The 26,927-nt window shown below is 47.1% G+C and overlaps 3 protein-coding genes across 7 annotated transcripts in view; 2 read left to right on the top strand and 1 right to left on the bottom strand.

The window, feature by feature from the left end:
- Positions 1-3,982, top strand: part of COL14A1 (collagen type XIV alpha 1 chain) — a 102,562-nt gene extending 98,580 nt beyond the window's left edge. For all 3 annotated transcript variants that reach the window (XM_078600643.1, XM_078600644.1, XM_078600642.1), the window contains exon 56: positions 241-3,982. In XM_078600643.1, coding sequence (XP_078456769.1) covers positions 241-536 — 296 coding nt within the window. In that variant the 3' untranslated portion in view covers positions 537-3,982. The remainder of the gene's footprint in view (positions 1-240) is intronic.
- Positions 2,136-13,868, bottom strand: MRPL13 (mitochondrial ribosomal protein L13). Its single transcript, XM_078600645.1, has 7 exons — positions 13,118-13,868; positions 11,662-11,785; positions 8,771-8,864; positions 7,439-7,499; positions 7,201-7,287; positions 4,895-5,016; positions 2,136-4,135 (listed from the first exon to the last, which is right to left on the bottom strand). Exons 1-7 carry the CDS (start codon positions 13,142-13,144, stop codon positions 4,111-4,113), a joined length of 540 nt encoding a protein of 179 aa, XP_078456771.1. The 5' UTR covers positions 13,145-13,868; the 3' UTR covers positions 2,136-4,110.
- On the top strand, positions 12,591-20,970 carry ELOC (elongin C). Of its 3 annotated transcripts, none has more exons than XM_078600647.1 (4): positions 12,591-12,803; positions 15,959-16,020; positions 17,827-17,970; positions 19,113-20,970. In XM_078600647.1, the coding sequence occupies exons 2-4, from the start codon at positions 16,002-16,004 to the stop codon at positions 19,301-19,303; spliced, it is 354 nt and encodes a 117-aa protein (XP_078456773.1). In that variant the 5' UTR covers positions 12,591-12,803; positions 15,959-16,001; the 3' UTR covers positions 19,304-20,970. The 3 variants fall into 3 exon arrangements, with proteins under 3 accessions (XP_078456773.1, XP_078456772.1, XP_078456774.1); XM_078600646.1 differs by lacking the exon at positions 12,591-12,803 and adding an exon at positions 14,124-14,221; XM_078600648.1 differs by lacking the exon at positions 12,591-12,803 and adding an exon at positions 14,399-14,886.
- Positions 20,971-26,927: the final 5,957 nt, after the last annotated feature.

The raw sequence follows: 26,927 nt of genomic DNA, 5'->3' as shown, positions 1-26,927 counted from the left end.
CGCTAATAGGGTTGGGAGGGGGGGGGGGACACTGTTAGGGTGAGAAAATAAAACCGCGACGGAGGAGTGTGAGCTTGGATGGGTGGGGAGTGGGGGGGGGCGAAGGGACATTTGGTAGTGCAGGGCCCACCCACCCACACCCACCCACCCACACCCACCCACACCCCTGGGCTAGTAGTGGCATGAGCGATTGCGGGGGGCTAAAAGTTAACCGGGTTAATCCGTTCACTCTCTCAACAGATAGCAGAGCGGTGGGTGGCGGCGGCGGCGGTGGTGGCGGCGGTAGCAGCAGCAGCAGCAGCAGCCGCGTCACCAGCTTCACCCGAACGGACGGGTTCGAAGATGGCGATGGTGGCGGAGGTGGCGGTGGCAGCAGTAGCCGGGAGACGGTCATCTCGCGCACCGTGGTGCAGCCGCGCACCTACGTGTCGTCGAGCGTGCGCCGATTCCGGGTGCTCGAGGATGGAACCGAGGAGGAGCTGGAGGGAGACGAAGAGGAGGAGTTCTTCGAGGATTCGAGACCCCCCCGCGGTTGAGGATTTGGGTGGGAAAGTGGTGTCCGTGCTGTGCGGGGAGGATAGAGGAAAACCACAAGGGGAACCCGGAATAGAATGTGGCTTGGGAGGTTTGGAATCGATGTTCATTTTGATGACAGAATTCGTGATGGAGATATTCAGCAATAAGTGTTATTTTTAGTTTGGATACAAGTGGACAAAACGGGGCCCCAGCTGCCCAGCCAGAGACCTAAGCGTGACTACGATGAGATGGCATTGACTCGTTGGAATACAAATGCAGATTGAAATAATTCGGCATAGTTATTCGAGACTACAGTGGGCTTATTGGCTTACCTGCAATATTGTAGGGGGGTGATAAAGGGAATTGCATGCTCATTTAAAATGGACAATACTTTTTTCAGAAGCGAGCGTTTCGAGTATTAGCCTGCTATACATTTCCACGTCATAAGCCACTCGGTTGAGCTATCGTTTGTGGCCAGGTCGCTTTTGTAGAGGAGCTACATTGCTCAGTGGGGCCTTACCCGGCAAAACAAGAATTGTTTAGTTTAGTAATAGCTTAGTTTTATTTTGACCACTGTAGTCAACTCAACTCGGAGAATGACTCGGCGAAGCCCGTCACCATGTAACTAACGCTTCACCAAACTTCCACAGCTTGTCGTCGACTTGGCTCAGACTATGGTTGAAATATAAAACATGCCGACTAGATTAACGCGGGGCGGAATAGAGCGCGGGGGGGAAATGAATATAAATACAATATATTTTTAGAAAAAATCCTAGGGGCCAACGCTTGTTGAGATTTCGTTCAGATGCAGGCATTGTTCAGTTTTTTTCTGCTTTCGAGGTCTTTAATTGAATGGCAATTAAAAGTGAACGATGGCAATTTAGCAACGCCTCTCCGATCCTGTGCACGGCCGCGAGATGCCCGTTTGCACGGTACATGGTTTCAACTTCACCGTTTCATTTCCTCGCCGTTTCCTCGTGGGATTGAGGATTTTTTTTGGGGGGGGAGGGGGGTGACGTAAGCGAAGGAAGTGAGATTTATTTAAAACAAAGGGTATTGCAAGGATATTTAACACGTCATAGATTAGTAGTTTTTCTACCTGCTAAAGCTGTAGTGGTTGTCAGGTTTTGCCCCATAAGGGTATCGGTGTGAGCGGTGGTTTACTTAAGAGGGAATCTGATGGCGAGACACTTTGAGGACATATGATCGTGGCTTTAACTAACCAGGAGCCAACAGCTACGCTAATTGGCCTTTTTCAGTTTTGTGGATTTTATTTTTTATCTGTGTCTCGTCTCAAGCATGAGCAACTTTCCCTGCTGCCAGTATTTAATTAATGCAATCCTTAGCTAAGTTTCGACCCTGGGTTGTTTCATTTCGTTTGGCAGTTTCTGGACCGAAGATCTTCATCCCAAACGTATGGATGCATTTAAGGCTTCACCACCACTCGAATATGGCTTTGTTATTCAACGTGCTTTCATCTTACTTTGCGCAGTTGGTTGGACGTATGTACACTCTCAAGCAGTCTTACTCACGACCTCTGATCAGCCTCGGGGGGTGCCTGCATGTACAGTTTTAGTAGCTTGCTCCTTGAAGTTCTCAACGCATTCGCCGCGTTCCCGGCCAGTTCCAAGTGTTTATTGCACCCGCGCACGCAAGCTCAGCAACGCGACTTGTTTACAAAGATGCTAGAAATTCCTCCCCTCCCCTTTTGTACCGATGCAAAAACTTGGTATAATAAATCGTTAGTCACAAAGACTGCGTGCAAAATTTATTCCTGGGGTTGTCTCTCTCTCTCTCAGTCTCCTTTTAGCTGGAGGAAAATAAAAGTCCCTCAAAGTAATTCAGTGAATTGAAACTCTGTACCACACGTGGCATCGTAAGACGGGCTGGAGTGGGGGTATGGAGCGGCTGTGTAACGGTTCACGCCACGGCGTTATGAACACGGTAACAACCAACATTTGTTGTCGTGATTGCATTCGTCAACCCGCGTGACTTCCCACTGCGAGGCAGGCAAAAAGTCTCCCGAAATTATCTTGCAGTCCTTCCTTCCCCTCGGGTTGCTCACGTTTCCCAGTGACCTCCGAACTCCGTGATGTGCTCTCACTGCCGTCGCCTCTTTCCCCCCCCCCGTCTCCTTCGCTTGCCTCCGCTCGGTATTTTATTTTATCCATTGGTAGCGGGCAATATCCGAGGACTTGCGGGGGCTACGTGGTGGGGGCAACAGTGGAGTGCAGAAAAATGTATGGGCTGCACTCCTAAGCCACCCCCTCCCCACCCCCCACCTTCACCAACCCACTGACCAGCGTGGTGAAATATGGTCTAACAAACCTCATGACCGACTTGGCATGGGGAGGCCTTTATCCAGCAATGAATGCACGAAGGGCTGCACGTTAGGGGTATTATTGCTATCCCACTCCCTTTAAGCTCAAATTTAACAGCTGGATCCGAAGGTTGTATGTAGTTATTTTTTACCACGTCTGTTAAATGTGTAAGGAAATACTGTGCAGGGTATACCGTCCATTTATATGTGCAACTTACAAAAACACGGCTCTGATTCAGCTGGCACCTGATGGTATATGGATATAATTAACACATACGTGACACACAAACCCTTTACGATTTAAGGGATATAATTCATGTTTTTTTTTAAGGATTATCTTTAAAAAAACACACATGAAGCCGCCATGAAACTCACATGCACACCGTTGTGACAATCTCCCTCAAGAATTGCAAAAACATTTTTTGGAGCAAAACCACTTTCTGGGGCACAGTGAGCGGGGGAGAGCAGGACAGAGAACAGGAGAGAGAGAGAGAGAGCAAATTCATCTTGAACTCATGAAGAAAAAATGCACTGATTAAACAGAAAGTGCCCCGCAACTCTTTGCCAACATGAACATTTCATCTGAGCTGTGGTCAACGAGATGGCAGAAGTGACGGATATACCGCATGGGCGCAACGGAAGGCGTCTGCGTGCGTGCGTGTCCGGTACTGGGGAGACAAAGGCGGCCGAGCGTGGTCCTGGCCACCTGCCCCCTCGTGTGCTGTTCCGACCTTCATAGGTGCTCGCTAACACCACTTGCCCCAACAGTTTGTTGAAGCTATACGAGGGATCTTTGTCTTCGTTTCCAGCGGTTAGTGAACTGCTCTGACCCTACAACCCAAATATGATTTGTAGCCAAGACTAATAAGTGGCGAGCGACATCTGAACCGGATACTGGGCCTCCCCTCGGACGACTCGCCTTCAAATGAGTACTTGGTGCGATGTGTAAACATTGGCATTGGGGAGACAAAGGTGGCCAGTCATCGTGATGGCCACACCATAACCCTCTTGTACGCCACGCTGGCCTCCATAGGCGTTCACTAACGGCACTTGCCCTATCATTGTTTTGTTTTTGTTGTGTGCGTGTGTGCACCCTTATGCGTGTGTGTGTATACGTGTAACAGAATAAACAATCTGTTCAGCTAACGTGGGGGGTGGTGGGGGGGATCTTTGTCTTTGTGTGTAAGTGAGATTGACGGATTCGTCACACAGCCCAGCGTGTGCCTTGCTTCTGTACTTGAAGTCAACGTGGCCCGGAACTTGCATCTCCCAGTTTACTTCCACAAAAAGTCCTTCGGCCTTGAACGATAAAAAAAGACAGCAAAAAACAACCCAGAAATGTTAGAAATTAAACAGAACGTTTCGTACTCCGGGCTATAAGTCACCACCGGAACGTGCAAGCATTCTTCTGCCTTTATATCGCAATGCCAGGCACGTCCAGATGAGCAATGCACACACCCAGGCGTCTAATGAACATGGCTATCCGCAGTGCTATCACGAAGTGCCCAAATTTGTGCTACTGTGCCATCGGCGTATTGTCACGAGTCAAGGAAATTTCCGTTTGGAACTCCGTGCCGTTGGAGAACGGCACGGAGAGATGGCATTACAGAACTACTTCTGACGTCACTTCAATCAGGCCTCTCTATCCACACTAAAAGCACTTTGGGTGCTAGATTTGTGCCAGAAAGGTGCCATGTGTTAACCAAAAATTAACGAACTTGACTTGACTATACCCTGCAGTGAGCATTGATTGCATCTCAAATTTCAACGAGAGCTGGAATTTGAGCAAATTACATGAAACCCAAATTTCATGTGATCCATGTAGTCATCGGTGACTGGGAATTACAATTTCCTCCCACATGACACTCAACAAGAAACTGACCAAACATTCCCATGCAAGATTCCCCTGAAGCAGTCTTGAGACTCGGTCAGGATCCCCCTTGGTACAGTGCATTAATCAGAAACAACACATCGAACTTTAAAGGTATTATGATGAGCGAACAAAGAGACGGTGACATCAACGCGTGGCGATAGCCGCTCCACCGTGCTGCTGCTTACGGGGTCCAGACGCGTGGGAAAGCCTCGACGTCCTCCTTGCTGTACTGCCTGAGCGTGCGCGGAGGCACCCGCGGCTGCTCCAGCTCCTGCACCAGGTTCCTGCGGATGTCCTCGGGAATGTCCTGCAGCAACCAAAACAAAGATGCCACGTGTAGCCTACACAGCCTGCTGGGGTCAAGTGCTGTTAGCCAGCACAATGTTGAGACTAGAACGGCGCACGACAGGGGTGGTGTGCTGCCAACACAACGCCCAACCGGCCGACAGCCTTTGTTTCTCCAGCACTGATGTTTACGCATCACACCAGGTACTTGTTTTAAAGCCGAATGTTAGTCGTGGTTGGGAATCGAACTCAGGTCGCCAGGTTTACAGAGCATTGCACGGGCCGCTGCACCACTGCGCTTCCCACCATCTTTGTCCTGCAACATAGACAAAGATCTCCCGTGTAGCCTTAACAGACTGTTGGGGCAGGTGCTGTTAAGGAGCACCTAGAAAGGCTGGAACGGCACACGAGGGGGGTGGTGGCCAGCACCACGCCCGGCCGCCTTGATCTCCGCAGTGGCGATGTTTACACAGCGCATCAAGTACTCATTTGAGGCCGAGTCGACCTGCGGAGGCCCAGGACCAGCTCAGATAATCGTCACCGGTGTTGGCCATGAGCGGGAATCGAACTCGGGTTGCCGGGTTCGTAGCGCAGTGAGCTAACCGCTACTACACTACCGCTCCCCACCGTCTTTGTCCTGAAACAGAACCCATGTTTGCGCACACGATCACGCACACCTGTTAACGAGTGGGCTCCGATGATGTGTTGGCTGCAACCAAACCTCACTCGACCGGCTGCATTGAACACATTTTATTTATATATGAGGTTTTCAACACCAATGGTGGAGCACGCATGGTAGTAGCAGTAAACGAGTGACGAGGAAGTGACAACGTTGGTGAGGGTGAGTGGTGTAAGTGGCCGGAGTCGTGGACTCGGTCAAGCCGAGTAAGACAGGGGCCCCACCGCGGGACTAACAAAACTGTTCCAAGCTTAACCGAGTTAAAATTACTTTAAGGAGATTTACACAGCAGGACGTAGATTTATCGCATTACCCGCAAGGATTGGGAACATTTATTTCGTTTGGGAATATGATTTTAGAATGCGTGCTCTTCACGCAGCTGTTCATGTCCCTTGCTGAAACACATATTTATGGGTCCCTTAACGACCTTCGCTTCAACGCTCAATGCTGTTTGTCCTTTAAAATGAATGGCATCCAAGCCACTTGCATCTCCTTTCAAGATTCGATTTAAATTCACGGCATTATTGAAGGAAGATGCAAACCAAACGAGCAACTAGCCCTTACCTTGTAGCTACACAGATAGGCTGTGCGTCCCAGGCTGTGCCACGAGTTTGAAGCTCGATTCACGAGAAAGGAACAAAAAAAGTTCAAAGTAACTCTGGGGAACTATAGGTGATGTCACTGGTGTGACTGCGATATTTGTTTAATAATTCACTGCATTGTGCGGTCACTAGAGTGCAAATGAAAGTCACTTTTAAAAATGTGAATTCTCATTCACGATGCCTCCAATGTATCAGACAGCCTGGGGCACCACAGGCAAGGTACGTATCTACATGCTATTTTATTTGAGTTGCACCTTCCTAGAAGAAACAAGCGAGCTTTGGGGTTCTTAAACGCCATCCCATGTGCCCTTCCTCCTCTACAGTTTATCGTATCATGTTAACTAATTTTCTCCCGTCAAATGGAAACCAAGTGTACATATTGCATGAATACAACACCCTAATGATTATCACCAGCCTTGACCTGTTAATTGCTGGGCAAAGGCCTCCCGAAGACATCGCCATCTCGTGGTCTAGTGTTGCCCACTCACTTGAAGTTCTTACAACGCATTTTTTTTATTCGGATCGTGCCCACGCGATGAAGCGTCCGACTGGAAACTCTCGCAGAGCGGGGCATCACCACACACGTTCGAGAACGTCCCGCGGAAGAAAGACATCGATGCACCCAGGACTTCCGCGGCACCGGCCGTGCTTTGAAAGATTGTGGCGATAGTGGCCAGGCCATTGACGACACCGTATGTATGTTGAATTTCTTTCGCACAGGACGTAGCCGACCGTGCTAATCGGAGGTGTGTTGTGATGACCCGCTGTGAAATACACAAATAATGAATCTGCGCAGGGATATTTGCTGCTTCACATCCAGCCGCAAAGGAAGAGCGAGCGAGCAGAGCCAGCCCAGTGGCAAAATTCGACCCACGTCCACGCCGCCTCGTTTATCAAGAAAGGAAATCCCGTTCGCGGCACTCACGGCGTCCGGGAAGAGATGGATCCTCATCATCTGGGTCTTCCGGAGCAAGTTACTGGGCAGCATTCCATACACAGCCAGCCGTACAATCTGCAAGTAAAAGAAAGCGTTACAACGGGGAAAACCCGAGGCTTTACCGCCTCATTTGGAAGTGGCCCAATCGGGAACAAAATAGCGTGTAAAATAACCCCGGATTCTGCCTTAGGAGACCGGGTGATGTAGTCGCACGTTTGATACGTACTGCAGTCGGGTCCTTCTTGTGGAGGTCTTTTGCAATCACTTGTTTGAATCCACCGGCATACCTGTTCATTAAACCAAAACAAGTGGGTGTCATCGTACGACAAGCTCAATCCACTGCTGGATGAAGGCCTGCCCAAACCCGCCCCCAGCCACCGACACCTGCCATGGTCTCACAATGCAACGATCCACTCAGGATCTGCACAAAAGCAAATTTTCGTTGCTCCATCTCTGCGATGGACGTGCTGTCACGCTCGTTCCCACCGTTATAATCGACCACCAACCAACGGCGTGAAGGATATCTTTAACTCGTGTATGTTATCTCTAATCCGTGCATTCTTCTGCCTCGCAATGTAACAAGTGGGTATGGTGTTTGATCTAACAGCCATTGTATTGCTGTTTGAGGTAGGTGACTACAATCAATGAGAGTCTATAGTTTGTCATGTTTAAAATGGTAATAAGGAATATTAATCTGGAATGGCCCATAAGCTGGTTGATTCAAAGTTACTTGCTGTCAGCTACTTAAAAACGTTGCGTGTTTTTTTTTTTCTGAGCCAGCAAGTCGGCCGTGTATACAGGAGCTCATCCCAGGATCAACTTTCAGTCCTCAAAGTAGAAGGCGGAATGTTCCTGCCCTCTCTCCAAGTCAGGTCACGCACTCTCCGAAAAAAAAACTCCCGCTTTGGAAAGAAAAGAAGATTTTTGTTGAAGATTTTTTTTTACGACGCATAACTCACCCCGCTGTACGGCATTTGGTGCTTGAGTTATCAACGGAATAACAAACATATTTCTTTTAAACCAGTAAAATATATAGTGAAGTGCCCAAACTGGACTTTATTGAGGAGGAAAGAATGAAGTCATACGGCTGAGGGTGGGACAATCGGTCCTCGTAAATTCCACCTGCTACTCGGCGTAGGACAGAGATGGGGAACATTTGGGATCAGAAAAGGACAAATACCGATGGCGGGCTACCAAACGTGAAAGCACACAACTTGGCGCTATACAATAATGACGTGCAAAACAACGTGCGTGAGCGTAAAGAAGGGGCTCTTGCTGGGAGAGAAGTGACTGAGCGCACACAAATATTCCACCCCCCGCACCACCCCGAGTACCCGATCAGTGGCAGCCAAGATGCTCACAGAGACAAATACCAGTAACCTGCGGTTCGTATTGTAGTAGCCCGACTTCATATGGCCGCGGGCCAAATTAAATCAAGTAACGGGCCGTAGATTCCCCACCCCTGGTGTGGCGACCTCGCCCAAAGCAACGGCACGTCCCGTTGAAGAGAATGCGAGGCAACCTCCTCTAGCTCCTACCCCGGCGCTCCTCACCGTACCCGGAGTGGCTGCTGTACACCTTCTGGTCCCATTTGTTGCCGGAGAATGCGATGTGCCTCGTGTTGATCACCACCACATGGTCCCCACAGTCATCTTTTGGGGGGTGGGAAGGGGGTGGGAGGGTGACGAGGGGGGGGGGAGCAAAGCACCGATAGCTCAGTCAACAAGGGGGATTGGACATCCAGGTTGGGTTGCGTAACGTGGGCAGGTATGTGCTCGTTAACTTCCATCTTCGTTGAGCCACACGCAAGAGAAGCCGGCCTATTATCCGTATGGCAACAACACATTGGATTAAGTGCCACAATTTTAGTGACTGGTTTTTAGGACCATGTTATTCACCTAGGGTTGTTAATCGATCGGCAATTTTTCTACAATGACTTTTGGAATTATCGATTCCAATAGCCAGCCATGGAAATCAATATTCACAAACCAGTTTAATTTGGCAGGGCTCGTCGGCCACGGCGTGGTGCGTTCACACCGACTCAATTATGCACAAAGATCGAGACAAACATCTCCCCCATATAACCTTAACCGACTGTTCGGACAAGTGCACACACACATAGCCACACCAAGGGCTGAAGTTACGTTTAGAGTTTGATGTGTGGCATGCAACGAATACTCACGCAAAAAAAAAAACTGAAATTAACAACCCTCGTGTCATCTACACCATGTTCAACAACCCATATCACAGGACGCAACATTTCTCTTCCTTCATTTTTTCCTCGCACTGCTTGACTTGGAAGCTCCCTCCCACAGTCTCATTTACTAGGTTCTCGTAACTCTTCCCGTCATTCAAGAAACATATTCGTTCTTATACATATATATTTTGTTAATCACTAATGCTCTTAAGTTTCTAGCTGCTTTACATTATAGGCCTTTGGTTATGTGTTGGGAGACAGTGATTAAACAAAAAGAATTGGAGTGTAAACTATGGTCGGTAAAACACGATGATGATAAATACATTATATCTCAGTTTATAACCAGAGTGATGGAAACAGTGATAAATTAAAAAAGTTTCAAAATCTTTGCGTTTAAAATATGCTTTACAATGTTATACTAACATATCAAATAGTAAAATGTATAACCTAAACAGGCTTCACTTTGGCAGCGAATGGAAAAAATCCACCACCGCTCCCTTTGAAAAAAAATAAACTGGCTCCACTCTCTTAAATAAAACATTCTGCTGGAGTAATTTTTTTGTAATCTAGACCATGTGTTGGACTGAAGCCAGTGGCGAGAGAGAGAGAAAAACACAAGGACCCTTCCATACGCAATCAAGCCTGGCAAGGCTTAGCGAGCAGTCATACGTTTTCAAAAATTATTCATGCCTTGGGAAAGACGTAAATGCGTGTTAACGCCAGAAACGAATCAGTCCCCGCCCACCTAACCGCCCCCCCCCCCCCTAAAAAAAAAGAGTCGTTTAAAGCTACGAGCCTTCTCTTTTTCACATGTCCCAGAATGACATTATTTTATGATTGCGCTCACAACTCTGGCGAGCTTTTTCACGGACCGAGGGCGCCACCTTGCGTCTCGAAGTAAAAGCGCAACAACTGCGGCTTATTGAGGAGCACAATTACGTGTTACACGCCATCGATTCATCAGATTGACGTCTATTCTTTTACCTCGCGATACTTACATCACGCGTGTAAGATGTGCATGTTAAAGGTAATGGTTTCACGTGTTCCCTTGCAGCCTCTAGATGCCGCTACATTCGTACTATATTGAACTTATATTTCACCGTACGTAGCCAACCGTGCTAATCGGAGGTGCGACCCTTAATGGTGACGATTCATCTAATTGCGGATGGGATGAATCATTATACCCATACTGTGTGCACCGGACCGTGATTTTAAAGTCTATTTATTTCCATTAATGTGCTTTTAAATATATGTTGTACAGGCCGGGGCACACAACCTAGGTGCTTTGCAACAAGATATATTTTTTGTGGATTGCGTCGCTCTTCAAACGCTCAGCTTGATGAGTCGTGGTCACTTCACTGTGTTCCTACTACAAGCAGGACATTATTCCATGTGCACCAAGGGAGATGGAGCGGAGGCCAGAGGTCGCAAATGGGTTTTGATTCCTTACCCGTACCCGGCCGCACCAGGGTCGCAAATGGGTACCCGTACCCGCACCTGGCCAGGTACGAGTACCCGTTCCCTACCCGTACCCTACCCGAAATGAGTGACAAACGGTTACTCACCAGTGACTCACGGCCTACCCGTACCCGGCCGCACCAGGGTCGCAAACGGATACGCGTACCTGTACACGGCCGGGTACGGGTAGCCGGGTATCGGGTAGAGTACGGGTATCGGGTACCCGGTTGCGACCTCTGGCGGAGGCGCTGCGACCCGCGCAGCGCACGACGAATCTGCTCGATTCCCAGCCGCGTTTAACATCGGTACGGAGTGATATCGGAACACGCGCTGCAGGGCCCTTCCTTCCACCATCCGCACACTGAACAGCGTGGTAAAGTACATAACAAAGGCTCAGTCCTTTGTTATGTAGACTAGCCGTAGTTTCAGCCGCACCAACCTTACCATGATAATAAAAAGGGGGCCTGTCCTGGCTCCTCCCCCCTCAACTAGTATATATACGGGGTCGGATCTCTTGGAATTTCTCATTTACTTGATACAGCAAGCGTGCTGTGACGGTTCTACCTGAAGACAGACGCTTGTGTTGCCTCCGAAACGTCGTGATTTTTATTTTATTTTTTATTTTACTTTTATTAATTAAATTTTTTTACCTACGTGACTTCACCGAAAAAACCCAAGAATAGAGTCAAGCAACTGCCAAGACTAACACCTTGCGGTGGGAGGCCCTCATCGAGCAGTGGATGTACAGAAAGGGCTGTACATGTGCATGGCTTTTGAGGGGCTGCGAGTCTTACTCAAGGCATGGTAGATGGGCTTGTTTTGTCCCTTGAGGTGCATGGCACACAGCTTGGCCACTTTGCCCGGCGGCTGGAGACGGGCGTCCAGCAGATACCACATCCGCGAAAATGTGCCCCATTGCTACAGCGGTGGCAGCAGAATAGACAAGGTGGACAGAGCAGGGGAGGCATGGGGCAGAGCGAACCCAAAACAAGGGGTCAGGGAGACAGGGAAGGGGGCAAGGGGATAGGGGAACAAGGATCCACAGGGACGAGGAGACGGGGCGATGAGAAAATAGGAAAACGAGAGGGCAAAAAAAATGAACAAAAGGATGAGGAGGCAAGGAGATGTGGACAGATGGGGTGAAGGGAGAGGGACAAAGAGACAGTGGGACAAGGAGACAAAAGGGTAAAAGGCACAGATACACCATGGTTAGCACGGATGCAAGGTTACCATACCCAATAACTAGGTAAGTTGACATAAATGCGTGCATTGTAATTCATGACAAACTGACGTTCATATCTCAATGACATAACACCGAGTTGGGGAAACGAAAGAGGTTCAAACTTGCGTTGGGCAGCCCAGGGCACGCAGCCTAGGCAAGTATCGACAAGACGTGAGTTCTTAGTTTTCCGTGTTACATCTACCTTTAACATTTTGCTCCTCCTCTGCCAGCTGAGTGCCTTGGACATCGTCATTATACTGGTAGGAACCTCCTGGTTACACCAGCCCACAGGGGATTATTGTATCCGTCGTGCAGGGAGGGGCTGGGTGGGGAGGGAGGAGCTGGGTGGGGAGGGTGGGGAGGGGCTGGGTGGGGAGGGTGGGGCTGGATGGGGGGTGGTAGGAGTGGGGCTGGTTGGGGGTGGGGCTGGGTGGGGAGGGGCTGGTCACCCCGTAGTGCCCTTATAAAACTCAACGTTTAACCTACTCACGCCGGCTTGTGCCCGCCCTCACAGTCGGGCATATTTGCGGAATACACCACGCCGCCGATGACCCTGGCCATTGACAGAGCAACCCAACGTTCCTACTACCAGCTCCCTCCGCAGGAATGTGTTTCGCCAAGCAGCAGATCAAATATGACCGCCACGACCGAACGACACGGCCGTGGAAGGCTGCCTTCATCCAGCAGTGGATCACGCACGGTCACGGCGGCCAGGCAAGGACATCCGCGCGATGTATAACCCCCGTAATGTTCTTGTACAGGGAAATTGAGCTATAAGTTCCACGCGGCGTAGCAGCCGTTTCAATAGGGGCAACAACAAACCCACGTGTGTCTATTTGTTTGCGTTTCTGCCTTGTGACGGGACATTGCCGGACGAACGTTGAGCTTTACAAGGGCAACCGATGATGTCTGAATCGCTCCGTAATAAGGTAGGGGTGCACTGATATGGGGGTTGGAACAAGGTATGTACGTAGATCGGAGGTTTGCTGGGTCAATCCAATAATAACAATGATCGCATTCCCTCTCACCTGCGCTACGCGGCTGCAAGTCGACATCCTTGGAGGCGTTTATCCGCGCGTTGTGGTGGTGGTGGGCGGCTGCCTCCGGTGGCCGAGTCAGGAGGTCAAAGCGCAAACACAACAACCGGCGTTGCTGTACGATAAGTAACGTCCTGTTTATGTGGCAAACCCCTGACTAATGATATTTACGCGATCTAACCGCCCCCCCCTCCCCAAACAAGAAAGAACCTGTGCTATGGGTGATATTGGTCGCGAAAGCCGACACGAAATGTCTTAAACTGCTGCCCTCAAAGAGCCACAAAGTCACAGCGGCGCACGTGGCTTTCATTCCACAGAGCGGATAAGCGGCGGCGGAGCTATCGCCGCGCTGTGATTGGTCGACGGTGGCGACGCTTTAAAAAAAATGCGATCACGTGCTCGAGTAGACCAATCGTAGTGCGGGGATTGGAGTCGTGCTCCATCCGAGTTGTGAAATGTAATGCAGAGGTGACGGCTAGCTGCGTTATTTTATTGTGGCTGCACGAAGGGGTGGGGGAGGGGGGATGAAATCTTAATATTTGCACTGTTAGATCGGAATATAAACAATGTACAACCGCTTGTTGAATAAGTGTCGCGGGAGAATAAACCGATTGATAACTACGTGTTCGTCTTCACAAAACGTCTGCTCGTTTCACAAAGCGTATGATGATTATTTCGTTGCGAAGAGCAACTTGTAGCATTGGCGATTTGGTTGTCGCGTATTCAGCCATTACACCGCGCGCCTCTGGCCGAGAATGTTGACGTTAGTCGGCAGCGTCGATTCCAACGCGCGCGTACGACTCGGCGGCCATCTTTGTAAAGGAGAGAACTGCCGCCGATGAGCGAGAACCGCATGCGCGACGTCATCACGGCGCGCTTCCGGTTCCGTTGAAAACCGGCGGCGACTTCTCCCTAAGCAAGATGGCCACCCGGTGGTGGGGGGGCGGCGGTGAGAGAGACGACTACGGGTACCGGACTGGTCGAGACTGGTTGGTGGGGGAGGGGGTCAAACGCCGGGAATAAAAAATCGCGTTTCCTCCGCGCTGCTCGTCGGGAGAGCGGCTTTTCGTGGTGGCGCGGGGCCGCACACAAGAGGTGCATGGCGGGCCCCTAACTCGCTCTCCCCTCTCGGCTTTTTTGTTGGAAACCCTCGCTGCGTTGTCCCTCTCGTTCCCCCCCCCCGCGTGTGGGTGGTGTCCGTGCGAGAGGCCGGTGCCGTGGTCGGGAACATTGCGACGCGATGGTGGGGGAGGAAGGGGGAGGAACAAGACTTTCGGCTAAACCATGGCCGCTCGAGTTTGGTGGTGGTGGTGGTGGCCGTAGACATGTATTTGTTGTTGCGTGTCCAAGCAGCGTGCGTCTCGTATTATTCGATGACTCGGCTTGTTTATTTAAGGAGCGGGCATGATTTGTGTGTTTGTGGATGTTACGGCTGCCGCTGAATTGGTTGACGGCGCGCTTGACGCTGCCTCGAGAGAGAGGGCCTTTGTGTGTCCGCGTGAAGCCACAGGCCGGCGGCTGGAAAAGTGAGGCCGCATTCGCTTGCGTCGAGGCGATGATGTGGTATTAAGGCCACCTATTGTTGGGCACGGTTGGCATTTCTTGCTGGTGCAACGTGAAACGACTTCGCTGATCGTCCTTCACAAAAAAACTCTGCAACTCATTGTACCCGCAACCTCTGCCGAAGTATGCATTTCAAGTGCCTCGCTACTACAAGCAGATATATGATATACGTTCATGGTGGCGAGGTTAAAGTATAGGTATGTCATCGATGTATCATTTGTGATCACGCCTGGGAAAACAAAGGATACCTAAAGACGCGAAACTCAAAGTCTCGTTTTCAATGGAGACATGATGGGTTCCAAACTAACATGTGTACGTATACAGTGTATGTTGGATGAGGGCCTTACCATGGCGTGTGAGTTTTGAGGGTTGGGGTGCTATTTGATCATGTTTTACCAACGCTGATTAGTGCGGGTTGGTAAAGACGGGGGAGCATAGAAGTACAGGCCAACAACTGATGTTGTTGCACTGTCCACTGTTGTCCACCACTTAGCCTCGAATGACCTTTTGACAATCTGTTAATCGCGGTGGTAACCCATTCAAGTTCACGCCAGGCCCCAGCCTGCTTGGACAAAGGAAACTACGTGAAAAAATTAGCAAGTGCACAGGAAATTTCGACCTCTCGTCAGAAATGTTCAATAAACAAAAATATCCAATCAAACGAATAGATAACGGCCAAAGGTTGGCTCATTGTTTTGCCTTGATGCAACCATGACAACCAACTGAGGTTTAGGCACTTGGTCGATTGGACTTGGACACGGAGCCAACTTAGAGGCATTGGGTGTTGTGATTGCACAGGATTGAAATAGCAGTCGATGGTTAAGATGTTCAGCCGAGACGGCTATAACAATACTTATATTAACTTTTTGATGTACATTTGTTCTTGTTAAGCACAACATTTAAAGTTGTGCCGCCTCTATGGTTGGTGTAGTTTAGAAGGTGTAGAGCTGCGGTACAGTATGTAACTTAATAGCACCATTTAAAAAAAGATGCGTGTCCCTGCCAAAAATCAAATAGCATTTAAGCCAATCAAACACTCCACCACTTGGATCAATGATTTCCAGAATTGTCAACGGCTTCAACTTCTCGGTGCATCATCAGCAGATCTTGGTCCCATTTAGATGCTGTCTGGTAGCCCGATGCTTGTTATACAGCGACTGACAGTTTTGCTTTGAGTAGCGTGCTTTCACTTCATGTTCACGATCGGTGTACTGCTTGCAGTTTGTTTGAGAAGCTCGGTGGCCCTAACGAGATGTTTGTCCTCGGCAGGTGACAGTACTCTGGCTGGGGAGCAGCATCTTCACCGTTAAAAATGGCACACAGGGAACGAGGTGGGTGAGACGACACTGGAGCTGCGTGCACGTCACTGCACAACACAGGCAGAGCAGTGTTTAAAAGTTTGATTTTTTTTTCAAGGGGTGCGGGGAAGAGGTCAGACCAGTGCTGAGCCGTCGCCACTGAGATTCCTGGGTTTGAGCCCACTTAATAAACTTTGGTTCTTCGTTGTAGTGAGTTAATGGTCTCTGCACGAGAAAAACATCGCATAAATTGTTGTACTGCACTTAATGTGTCGATAATGCCAGCTTGGAAAAATGTTCATCATGCACGGCAGGTGGGAAAATACTGCTACCTACTGTGGGAACGTTAGGTCACTTTAAGGGGCTCTCAGGGGTAGTTCTGATGATCTCCACATCCCTTGGGCCATTATCTAACGTGAAGGGTTGCACTGCTTGTGTGAGATCATGCTTCGTCTCATGATGGGATACCAAACACAATACGAGAAAACATCTACTGTATACCTTTGTGTATTTTATTCCACGACCTGGCTTTATCTTCCCCTGGTTTATCAATGTCGATACGATTCCAATATCTCGGTCACGTGTTCTCATGAGTCCCATCCATCGCCATCAAAATATTTTCTTGATGACACATCGAACACTTTGTTGCCATAAACATCCTTACATTTGCCTGTATAAAAGGTTTATTTGTTGATCTACTGATATTTTTCTAGACGTAGGCGACCGAGTCCATCCCATTGTGAGGGTGACTTCACCAATGTCGACCTTGGCATAGAATAGCGGTTGGCAATACACCAGGCACTGTGATAAACATTTTTTCTGGATCTCAATGGGATCCGCAATCCACCATAAAGCTGACCAACAATTACCTGGATTTAACCTTGTCATGCCGAAGCATGAATTTTTAAATGAGAAAAGCTGGTTTATGTAATTAGATTACGTTTCTTGTACAAACATTTTTTTTTCTCTGTCCGGCCGCAATGTACTGCATATGTATACACATTGAATGGGAGGCTGTGTTTTTAGAGTGGTGGCTAAATATTGTCATATTTGCTCCAGACTAATATAGCCGTATACAATACATTCAGATAACTATTAAAACAAACAACCAGAGTTATAAAACGTAACAAACGCACAATTAAAGCATATATATTTGGTACTAGCCAAGCGACCTTAATGCTAGTCAATGTGACTATTTCCATCCGTACTTCTTTGGCACCGTACGTACGTAGCCAACCACACTAAATACAAAAAGTTAATCTAAAGAAATGGTTATTGGCAGTATCATACAATTAATTTCGTGAAACGCATTTCTTTAACTCGGTCATGGCTGTTTTTATCTTTTCTTGCTGAGTGGTTAGCTGTTGTTTAAAAAAAGGCAATTTTTACAGCCCTTTTAGCAAAGCCCGATGGAAATTTACCTGTGAAATCAGCATTGTGAGTGGTGATATGACGCTTCGGATTACCTGCATGAGCAGCCCCCAAATTAGTTACACAGTAAATGGAACGGCCTGTCATTCCGTTGGATAAGCACACATTCCTGCTCCCACTCTTAATTAAAGTTTCACTTCAGTGCCAGTCTTACCTTGGAAACTTTGGATATTTTCATCTATGTTACTGGACGACGCAAAAAGGCTGTGCCCCATTTTTTTAAACTCGTACCACAATATCCATCGACACGTCAACACAAACTGAACCGTACACTAGCAACTTTTGGCGAAACTTTGCTAGAGTCGTGGTCGATGAAACTAAGTAATAAAGTATAAACATAAACTACTTTTGTTATCTGTTGGTAGAATTTTTTTTTTAATCTGCATTCTGGGCCGTGCTGTGTGACAGATGGCGAAGAGAAGATCTATGGTGGCTGTGAAGGTCCAGATGCTATGTACGTGAAGCTGGTTTCTTCTGACGGCCACGAGTTCATTGTGAAGAGAGATCACGCACTAACTTCCGGCACAATTAAAGCCATGCTGAGTGGCCCTGGTAAGTTACATAAGTCGCGTAAAATATAAATTTTACGTGAATTAAATGTATACATGCGACCGAGTTCAAAGATGCTTTGCAACTCGGGGAAATATGCCTATATGAAGTGTTTGAAGGGGGAGTTGTGTGTTTTTTTGTTCGAGCAAGAAAATTAGGGTAGATTTATGCAGGACTCATCCCACTTTTGTCCCCTCTGTTCACTACTTCAGCGACCGCAGACATTTCTCAAAGCCCCCCAGTAAAGTCACGTAGTTAGAAATAAACTAAAACAAATCCCGACGTTTTGATCGCAACACAAGCGGTTGTCATCAGACCTGATGACGACCGCTTGTGTTGCGATCGAAACGTCGTGTTTTATTTCTAACTACGTGACGTTATCGAAAGTACCAAAGAGTATGGATTCCTGCAGTCACGAAAGCTTCAAATCAAGATTCCCCCCCAGTAAACCTTTGCTCAGTTGGTGGTCACTCAGTCTCCTCTGCTGCCCCTAAAGTGTGGAACTGCCTTCCCCTAGTGGTCCATGTTGGCTCCCTGTTATTATCCAAGCAAGACCTCTGCCCATAACGGACTGCCTCTATAATGTTAGTGTGCCTACTTTCCATACAGCATCTTGAGATACAGTAGCGAGTAATCTAAAAATGTATGACTGAGACGACATTATGGTAGTAGTCCACTGCATGCAGTTGGGGATTGACAAAGAGCTGTACGCAGAAGATGGTGACACTTCATTGAGAGAGACTGATACAGAAGTGAAGTGGGAAGTCTTGAGCCTAGACTTGAGGGTTTCCATGGCTTCCACAGCCAGATGGAGGAAATATGTATCACAAAATATTTCTTAGGCATTCACTCCTCTGCTGTTTAGCTCTGATATTTTCAGGTTGTACGATGTATTCTTTGGCACGTCCGAGAGTTTGTTGCACGTGCTTGGAACTCATTTCCTTAAGCTCCCAGCACGTGGAGCGAAACGTCGGACATGATTGATGCCACACAACACGCTTTCCAACGTGAAAACGTGTTTAGAGACCTTTGCGTTTGCCGCGTTTGCTGTTGAAGATCATTTGATCAATAAAATGCCAGCAACGTAATCTTCCGTAAGGCGTGCGTCATTAATCTTTGCCTGTTTTGTTTGTTATCCGCGGTAGGCCAGTTCGCAGAGAACGAAACAAACGAGGTGAACTTCCGCGAGATTCCCTCGCACGTCCTCTCCAAAGTATGCATGTATTTCACTTACAAGGTGCGCTACACAAACAGCTCGACGGAGATACCCGAGTTCCCCATCGCTCCCGAGATCGCTCTGGAGCTGCTGATGGCTGCCAACTTCTTGGATTGCTAGACGCGCTTTGACCCGCACGGGGCGCTGTCCGTCGCTCCATCGCTACGGCGCCGGTTTAATTTTTTGTTGCGTTTACCACAGGATTGTTTTTCACTGCAGTATTTAACCTCCACACTGGGTTTTTGTTTGTATCTGTTATTAATCTGGCAGTGGCAGCGTGGAATTGAGCTGCGTATATAATGCAGTTGTTGTGAAAACCAAACTTTGAAATGTCTTATCCTGGCACATTTCAGCACTGTAGTTACTCGGGTAACATACGACACATTTAATGTCATTTTAAAACATTTAGCATCGCAAGTAATGTCACGTGCATTTGAGTTTATCAGTTTAGGAGATGGCTGTTGATTTTTTTCAGTCATCGTAGGAGTGGCACAGAATGTTATTTATAATAGATTGAAATATATATTAAAATGTAAAAAAAACATTGCGTGTGGGTGTAGCTATGAAAATTTCAAAGTTTGGTGATAAGAACAACTGTTTTTATTTAGTTTTGCCTTCAGTCAAGCAATAGTTATCTCCTGAAAGGAACTGATTTAATTTTTAGTTGCAGTGGTTAAAGAGTTTTCTTTAGGTCATTGTTGATTTTTTTTTTTTGCCACTAGGTCGTTGAAGCTCATTGTTTTATAATCGCTTTGTAATTCTGGAGTCAATGTGTACACAACAAAGTCCCCCGCTTTGCCTAGTTTAAAATTACTGAGGAATGCATGAACGTGTAACAACTGGACGCGATCGCCTCGCTGACCCTGCTAATAAAAGCACTCGGTTAAAATTTGTGACAGATCCCCTTTCCCGCTGCACGCCAGATGGGCACGCGCATCTCGTGTTTGCTCGAGACCGCAACCGAATTTGAAATGAGGCGCTTGTATGCACCCAAAGAAATCCTCTGGATTTCTGAGAAATCCTGATGCTTTGGTATGTTTTTGGGAAAAGTCTTGTGGGAAGAAACTTGAGCACCCAGAGACAATCCTCCCAATATGAAGGGATCAGGTCAAATGTCAGTTATCTCACATGGAATGGGTGTGGGCAGCGCGCTCATATGTTGTGTACACGCCTGAGCCGGTGGTGAAAATTTTGCATGTCTATGGTGAGGGGGGAAATATATCCGTGAAAGAAAAGGGGTAACGTTCTGATGCCTGTTGGGTACCACTTTGTTTCCCACTTTTCCCTGTAGGTGGAAGTCTTGTGCACATAATTGCCAATGACCTATCCACCAAGTCTGTCTCATATTAAAGTGCTGCATTATAGGAACATGTCACATCTTTCACATCCAACATTGCCAAAGTGTGCAAATAGGAAGGGCCTATGTATATTTGGCAGACTTTATTGGGAACAAGTCTGGCAATGCCCAAACATGCATCTCAATGTAAATTGCAGTTTTCTGATACTGCATTGGCAGTAGGGCATATACACACATGCATCAATAACACTTCCCGGAAGTGGAAAAGTTCTAAGAAGTTGACATGTTGAGAAATGATCCTTTTCTGCTGTGAAGAAGGGACCATTCCCCGAAACGGCGTCTGTTGTATAATTTTTCCTCTTTCGGTGAGTGCTATTGAGGAATTTTTATGTAATGTGCTTTTTGCGCACCATAAAAGCAGTCTATTGTTCCCGGATTGCACCACAGGAATGAGAGTGAATTAAAATGTGCGCAACAAGGGTCAAAGCGATGGAAGTTTGTGGTCACATTTTTTTGGGCTCCGCGCACAACACTTGCCATTTAAGTATGGGGCCATCCATTTAGTACGTATGCATGGAAGGGGGGGGTTAGCCCAAATGCGTACGCTTGCGTATGGGGGGGGGGGTCTACTGACAAGGGAACGCACGCATAGGAAGGGGGGGTGAAGCCTCGATAATGTGTCTACATTGCAGAGGTGGGACAAAGTCATTGTTATGCAAGTCCAAGTCGAGTCGCAAGTCATCAAATTCATGACTCGAGTCTGACTCGAGTCCAAGTCACATGACTCGAGTCCACATCTCATAGGTGGGACAAAGTCATTGTTATGCAAGTCCAAGTCGAGTCGCAAGTCATCAAATTCATGACTCGAGTCTGACTCGAGTCCAAGTCACATGACTCGAGTCCACACCTCTGCTACATTGGTCTTCAAATGAGCCACAGTTCAGTTTCTTCAGCTGTCAGACCAGTACTACCGGGAGAAGTAGGACTGGGAGAGATGTCACTTGTATGCCACCGTACCCCTGACTGCAGCTATCACGCAGCTCCGTAAAATGTGGCCAAGGTACGCATCTTAATTCTTTAATGCAGCCGGCGGTGGACTATCTGTTTGCTTAAACACGTTAATATTATTAATCCTTGATCGTTTCTGCGTGGATTAAATATCGGCCGTTCTCTAGAATTGGGGGGGGGGGGCGGGGGTAAAAAGTACGCGTGCGTGCAGGGAGGGGACGGGTCAAGTTGTTACAGATTTTTGCCGAAATACTGAATGGATGGCCCCTGTGTTTGTCTGATTAGGGGTGAAGAGATCCATCGGTTCATCGAATAATGAATCTTCAGCCCAATACGTACATCGGTGTTTTTAGTTGGTATATTATAAATGGGTTCACGTCACCCCTGCATCCGCTGGAGGCACTGCTATTGACTAATTCAAATTAACGATTATAGAATCGCATCCCTAATCACTTTACACGTGCGTCATGTTGACAATGGCACCTCGAGTGCTCTTAGCAGAGCAAAAACAAGACAAACCTGTAAAATGACACGGCGCTTTAATGTTAGTGAATGCCAGTTAAGCAACACGAGGCTTGGCAGCAAAGCCTGTAATCCATTGGCTAAGCCTGTTTTTGTCCCAATCATTTGTGTTCGGACATTTACTCACACAAGCATGCTTGACACTGGCAACGTAAAAAGTGTGTTTAATAGACTCCACTTAGCCTTGATTGGCAACATCAAAATTTAACACTTGAAGTGAATGAATGCAGTGATCTGCTTAATGCTGATAGCCGTTGTCACACTCGTAAATTATATTTTCTCGACTCACACAAGGCTATAATTGATCCAATCTTGTTAAGGACTTGGTCTAACACACTGACCGTTTCGTCTCATCCATACTGTGTTCCACCACCACACTGCAGGTCAAATGACTTCTGCTTATTCCCTCCCATCGTCACTTACCACATTCTTCGAAAACCTTTCACGATTTCAAAAAACGTACTCTTAGTTTTTTTCGGTAAAGTCACGTATGTAAAAATAAAAATTATAGAAATAATATAAATAAAATAATAAATCACGACGTTTCGCAGGCAAACAAGCTAAACGTCTCCGAAACGTGATTTATTATTTTATTTCTATTATTTTCTATTTTTACCTACGTGACTTTACCTAAAAAACCTAAGAGTATGAATCCTTGCAGTCACGAAACCTTTAAATCTAGAATTCAAGAAACGTGTCAACTGGTGTCTATTTCAACTTATTTGCTGCCGACAGCTTGGTGTTTTGGGCCTTTCATAATACTTAGAAACTCATTCTATGAATCTAGATTTGAATAATAATTACATGATTATGTTGGTAAAGTCACGTAGATAGAATAAAAAATAACAATAAAATAGCCCTGCCCACATCGCTGATGACCCTTGGGCTACACCCATCTCAAACCTCTATAACATCCTGCCTCATCAGCTCTCGCTATTTTTTCACCTGATGACTATTGCTTCTGTTGCGATCGAAACGTCGTGATTTTTTTTTCTATCTACGTGGCTTTCCCGAAAGACCCAAAGAATATGAAAATAAAGTGAATAAAAATATCACGACGTTGACATTTTGATCGCAACACAAGCGGTCATCATCAGGAACAGGGAGGTTAGCCTCTGAAGGCAAGCTGCTTATAAAGGTTTAGAGATGGGTGGGGCAGCTAATGTTAATGTAGGAGAGGGCTCCAACACCAGCAGTAGGTCTACACCAGGGGTCGGCAACCTACGGCTCCGGAGCCGCATGCGGCTCTTTACGGGCTGCTTCTTGACAATATGTACGTATGTACAGTATGTACTCAGATGCATTGCGGCTCTTGAAATACTGAATTTTGTACCGAATTGGAAAGAAATGGCTCTTCTTGTTATTTTGGTTGCCGACCCCTGGTCTACACCAATCAAAGCATTGCTCCTCGCTCCACACACCCACACTGCTGACGGTTGAGGATGACAAAAAAACAAATCAAGTCATGACCCACAAGGTGCAATACTTTGATTGGTGTAGACCTGCTCGTGTCGGAGCCCTCTCCTACATTAACATAAGCTGCCCCGCCCATCTTCTCCCTCATTAACATAAGCTGCCCCGCCCATCTCTAAACCTTTATAAGCAGCTTGCCCTCAGAGGCTAACCTCCCTGTTCCTGACGACGACCGCTTGTGTTGCGATCGAAACGTCGTGATATTTTTATTCACTTTATTTTTCTTATTTTATTGTCATTTTTTCTATCTACGTGACTTTACCGAAAGAACCATAGAATATGAATTCCTGCAGTCACAAAAGTTTTAAGTAAAAAACGAATAAACTCAGTTTTATAAAGCGCCTTTAAAATCGGTAATCTCAAAGCGCTTTTATTCTGTCCTCAGCAACCAATATATATATTTAAAAAAAAACAATTTCAGCCCAGCATCGTGAGTAAATGTATTCAAAAAATTCCAGAAACATTTGTTGGGAAACGTTTTCAAGCAGCGTGTGCGTGATCACATGATTGATGCCTTGGGCTCGTGGGAGTCGCTCGATCCTGATTGGCCAAAAACCAAATGTTTCTCGATGGAGAAATATAATTGAACATGAAAACGGATTTCCCCATGTATGCTAGGCATTATAATACACTGTTCGAGTGGCAAGATGATGTTTAAACGCTATGCAACTTCATATCATGTGCCCAAACTCAATGCGTCTAGATTAAGTGTGACATTTGGCCCGCCTCGCTATTTTATGAATTTTTATAATTCGTTCGTGGCTCCATGGTTTACATGAACGCATTGCATAAAACATGCACGTGTCATAAATTGATTCCCATATATTTCAATGCATGTTTTGTGAGTATTGTACAATAATTGGTTCATCATTCCATGCCCAGTCTCCACACGTTCCCCACACCGGATGATTTCACAAACCCAGAGTGACCAGACCACCCAGACTTCCCGCATGCAGGACCATACGGGTCTCCACCACACCACATGGTGAATCTACACTGGGGTGCCACCGTAGCAAGATGTTAACTACCTCACCTGTTATACAGGAGGTTGTGAGTTTGATCCCGACCCTGATGCCTGCTGTATATTTAGAGTTTGCATGTTCTTCCCGTGGTCACGTGGATTTTTCTCCGGGTCCTCTGGTTTCTCGCTCCACATTTAGAATCATGCGTTTATAGAGTATTTAATTGCTATAAACTTCCACTTGATACGCCACTTAGTTGAGCTATAATGTGTGACCAAGTCGCTCCTAAAAAAAGAGCTATATATCTCAGTGGGCCTAAACTAAAAAAATTAAAGTTTCCTACACTGCGTAGTGGTTCCAACCAGGGGAAGTGTGGTTGGCATGCGCCCTGGTGTAAGAAATATAATTTGCCACCTCTATAGCCTGGGCCCCCTATGGTCTGTGGTAACTTGTGCAAGTCGCACCGTCTGCACATTGAGTCACGCCACCGTCTCCCAACACCCAATGCTTCTTGGTTTCCAACAATCAAAACAAGCGTGAGAACGATTGTGAAGTTGAAGGGACATTAGCAGTTTTGGGAACCTGTGAGTAGCCGAGGAGACCCATGACATGAATTGAGGCACATCGGCAGCTTTTTAAAGTTGGGGTATGAGGGGAACAGATGCTAATTTAGTCCCTTATTCCAACGAACACTTTACCCATGTGTCTCCCAAAGTTAACCTCGTGGATTCCCCCTTGGGGGTAAACGATTGACTCCCCCCCCCCTGCCCCCCTCTCAAGCTGTGATAAATTGTTGTTATTCGGGGTCACAATTAAATTCGCTCGTTATGTATTACTTTAGCAGACGTGGTGTGTGTAGAATCTATCGTGGTGTAAAAGGTCCAGTTCGTTAGATCGGCGTGGCCAATGCTGTTGATACCACCCACACCTCAACATCAATTCCTGCTGCTAGGTGATTGTAGATTTAAAGTCGATGACATCAGACCTCCGAGGTAATCTCTTGCAGTATCCTGCCGTCTTGTAGGTACACGTGCAAGCCTTTTGTCGGGCCACTACTCGATGAGGGAGGGCCTCTACGCAGTTGCAGGTCGTGAGGGTTATTTGACCTCACCGTACAACGCTGACCTGTGCAGGTCGTGAGGGTTATTTGACCTCACCGCACCACGCTGACCTGTGCAGGTCGTGAGGGTTATTTGACCTTACCGCACCACGCTGACCTGTGCCTGTCGTGAGGGTTATTTGACCTTACCGCACCACGCTGACCTGTGCAGGTCGTGAGGGTTATTTGACCTTACCGCACCACGCTGACCTGTGCAGGTCGTGAGGGTTATTTGACCTTACCGCACCACGCTGACCTGTGCAGGTCGTGAGGGTTATTTGACCTTACCGCACCACGCTGACCTGTGCAGGTGGGGTATGATCGTAAAAGAGGAGCAATGGATATTGTTTGACGTCTCTCTGCTGCCTGGATCTACCTGTTGTACATGGTTGTCACCCATACAAACTCTATCCAGGCCCAGAACTGCTTAGTTCCCATCAGCTGATGAGATCGGGCGCATTCCGGCTTATTTATCCATTGAACTCTCGTGGTTTAAAAGGTATAAACAAGTTAATAAGTACGGCAATGCATTTGTACGTGTATTGTTTGAGGCGTGTATCGTGAAATAATCTGAAATTAAAGGGTCTGACTTTCCTGCACACAACTTTGTCGAATTATTGAAGTGTTGCTCAACATCGGATGTTGCATAATGCATCATCTTAGCTTGTTTTGGGACGCGGTTACAAATTACCCATCCACTTACACTCCGTATTCGCGCAGGCTGTGAAGGCCCGACCCCCATACCCACCCTCCCCTGTTGCCTAGTTGGCCAGCCCAAGGGGCCCGACCAAATAAGGTAAAACAAATCTTGGCACGAGGATGCATTTGGCCCTGCCTATGAATGAAAACAAATCAGGCTTCGCAAGAAAAAATATAAATAAATACAAGTAATAAAAACGTAGGTCTGTTGCTTTCATTTATATATATACGTAAAAAAATAGCGTGAAAGCAGATTCAATATTTAAATGCATTTTAAACCGAGGTCTCAACATGTTGAATCATCCTTGGCACCGCCAAGTTCAAGTTGATGTATTAGGTATAGCCCTGTGAGCCATTCGGCTCTTGAATTGGGTGCAACCGCAACAAACAAAAGACAAAAACATGAACAAGAAAACATCTTGGAGTGACGATGTGACTAAGTGCAAACAGAAAATCCAAGAAAAGACAGCAAAATATTGCAGAAAAAGCACCGTACATCAAAACTGTGTGCAAAATCCCAGTGGGATGCAAGTCAAACAACAACAACCACAAGACAACTTAGATTAAGGCCATCAGTCTAACTCTGTACGACAACAAACAAACATGGCCAAACCAAAAAACTTTTCTAAAATCACCAAAATAAAGCCATAAAAGCACGTGACCCATACCGTCAAATCATGCTGC

The sequence above is a fragment of the Lampetra planeri genome, chromosome 14 (assembly GCF_965212315.1).
Source record: "Lampetra planeri chromosome 14, kcLamPlan1.2.h2, whole genome shotgun sequence".
NCBI classification, from domain to species: domain Eukaryota; kingdom Metazoa; phylum Chordata; class Hyperoartia; order Petromyzontiformes; family Petromyzontidae; genus Lampetra; species Lampetra planeri.
This window is presented reverse-complemented; position numbering and strand designations above follow the sequence as displayed.

Bases quoted from the DNA above. Each gene is read 5' to 3' on its own strand.
- MRPL13 (XM_078600645.1), bottom strand. From the start codon at position 13,144: ATGTCGACTTGCAGCCGCGTAGCGCAG. The intron at 11,786-13,117 runs GTGAGAGGGAAT...CCACCGCTGTAG, and splicing joins CTTGCAGCCGCGTAGCGCAG to CAATGGGGCACATTTTCGCG. The intron at 8,865-11,661 runs GTAAGACTCGCA...ACCCCCCAAAAG, and splicing joins GCCCATCTACCATGCCTTGA to ATGACTGTGGGGACCATGTG.
- ELOC (XM_078600647.1), top strand. The intron at 17,971-19,112 runs GTAAGTTACATA...TATCCGCGGTAG, and splicing joins AGCCATGCTGAGTGGCCCTG to GCCAGTTCGCAGAGAACGAA.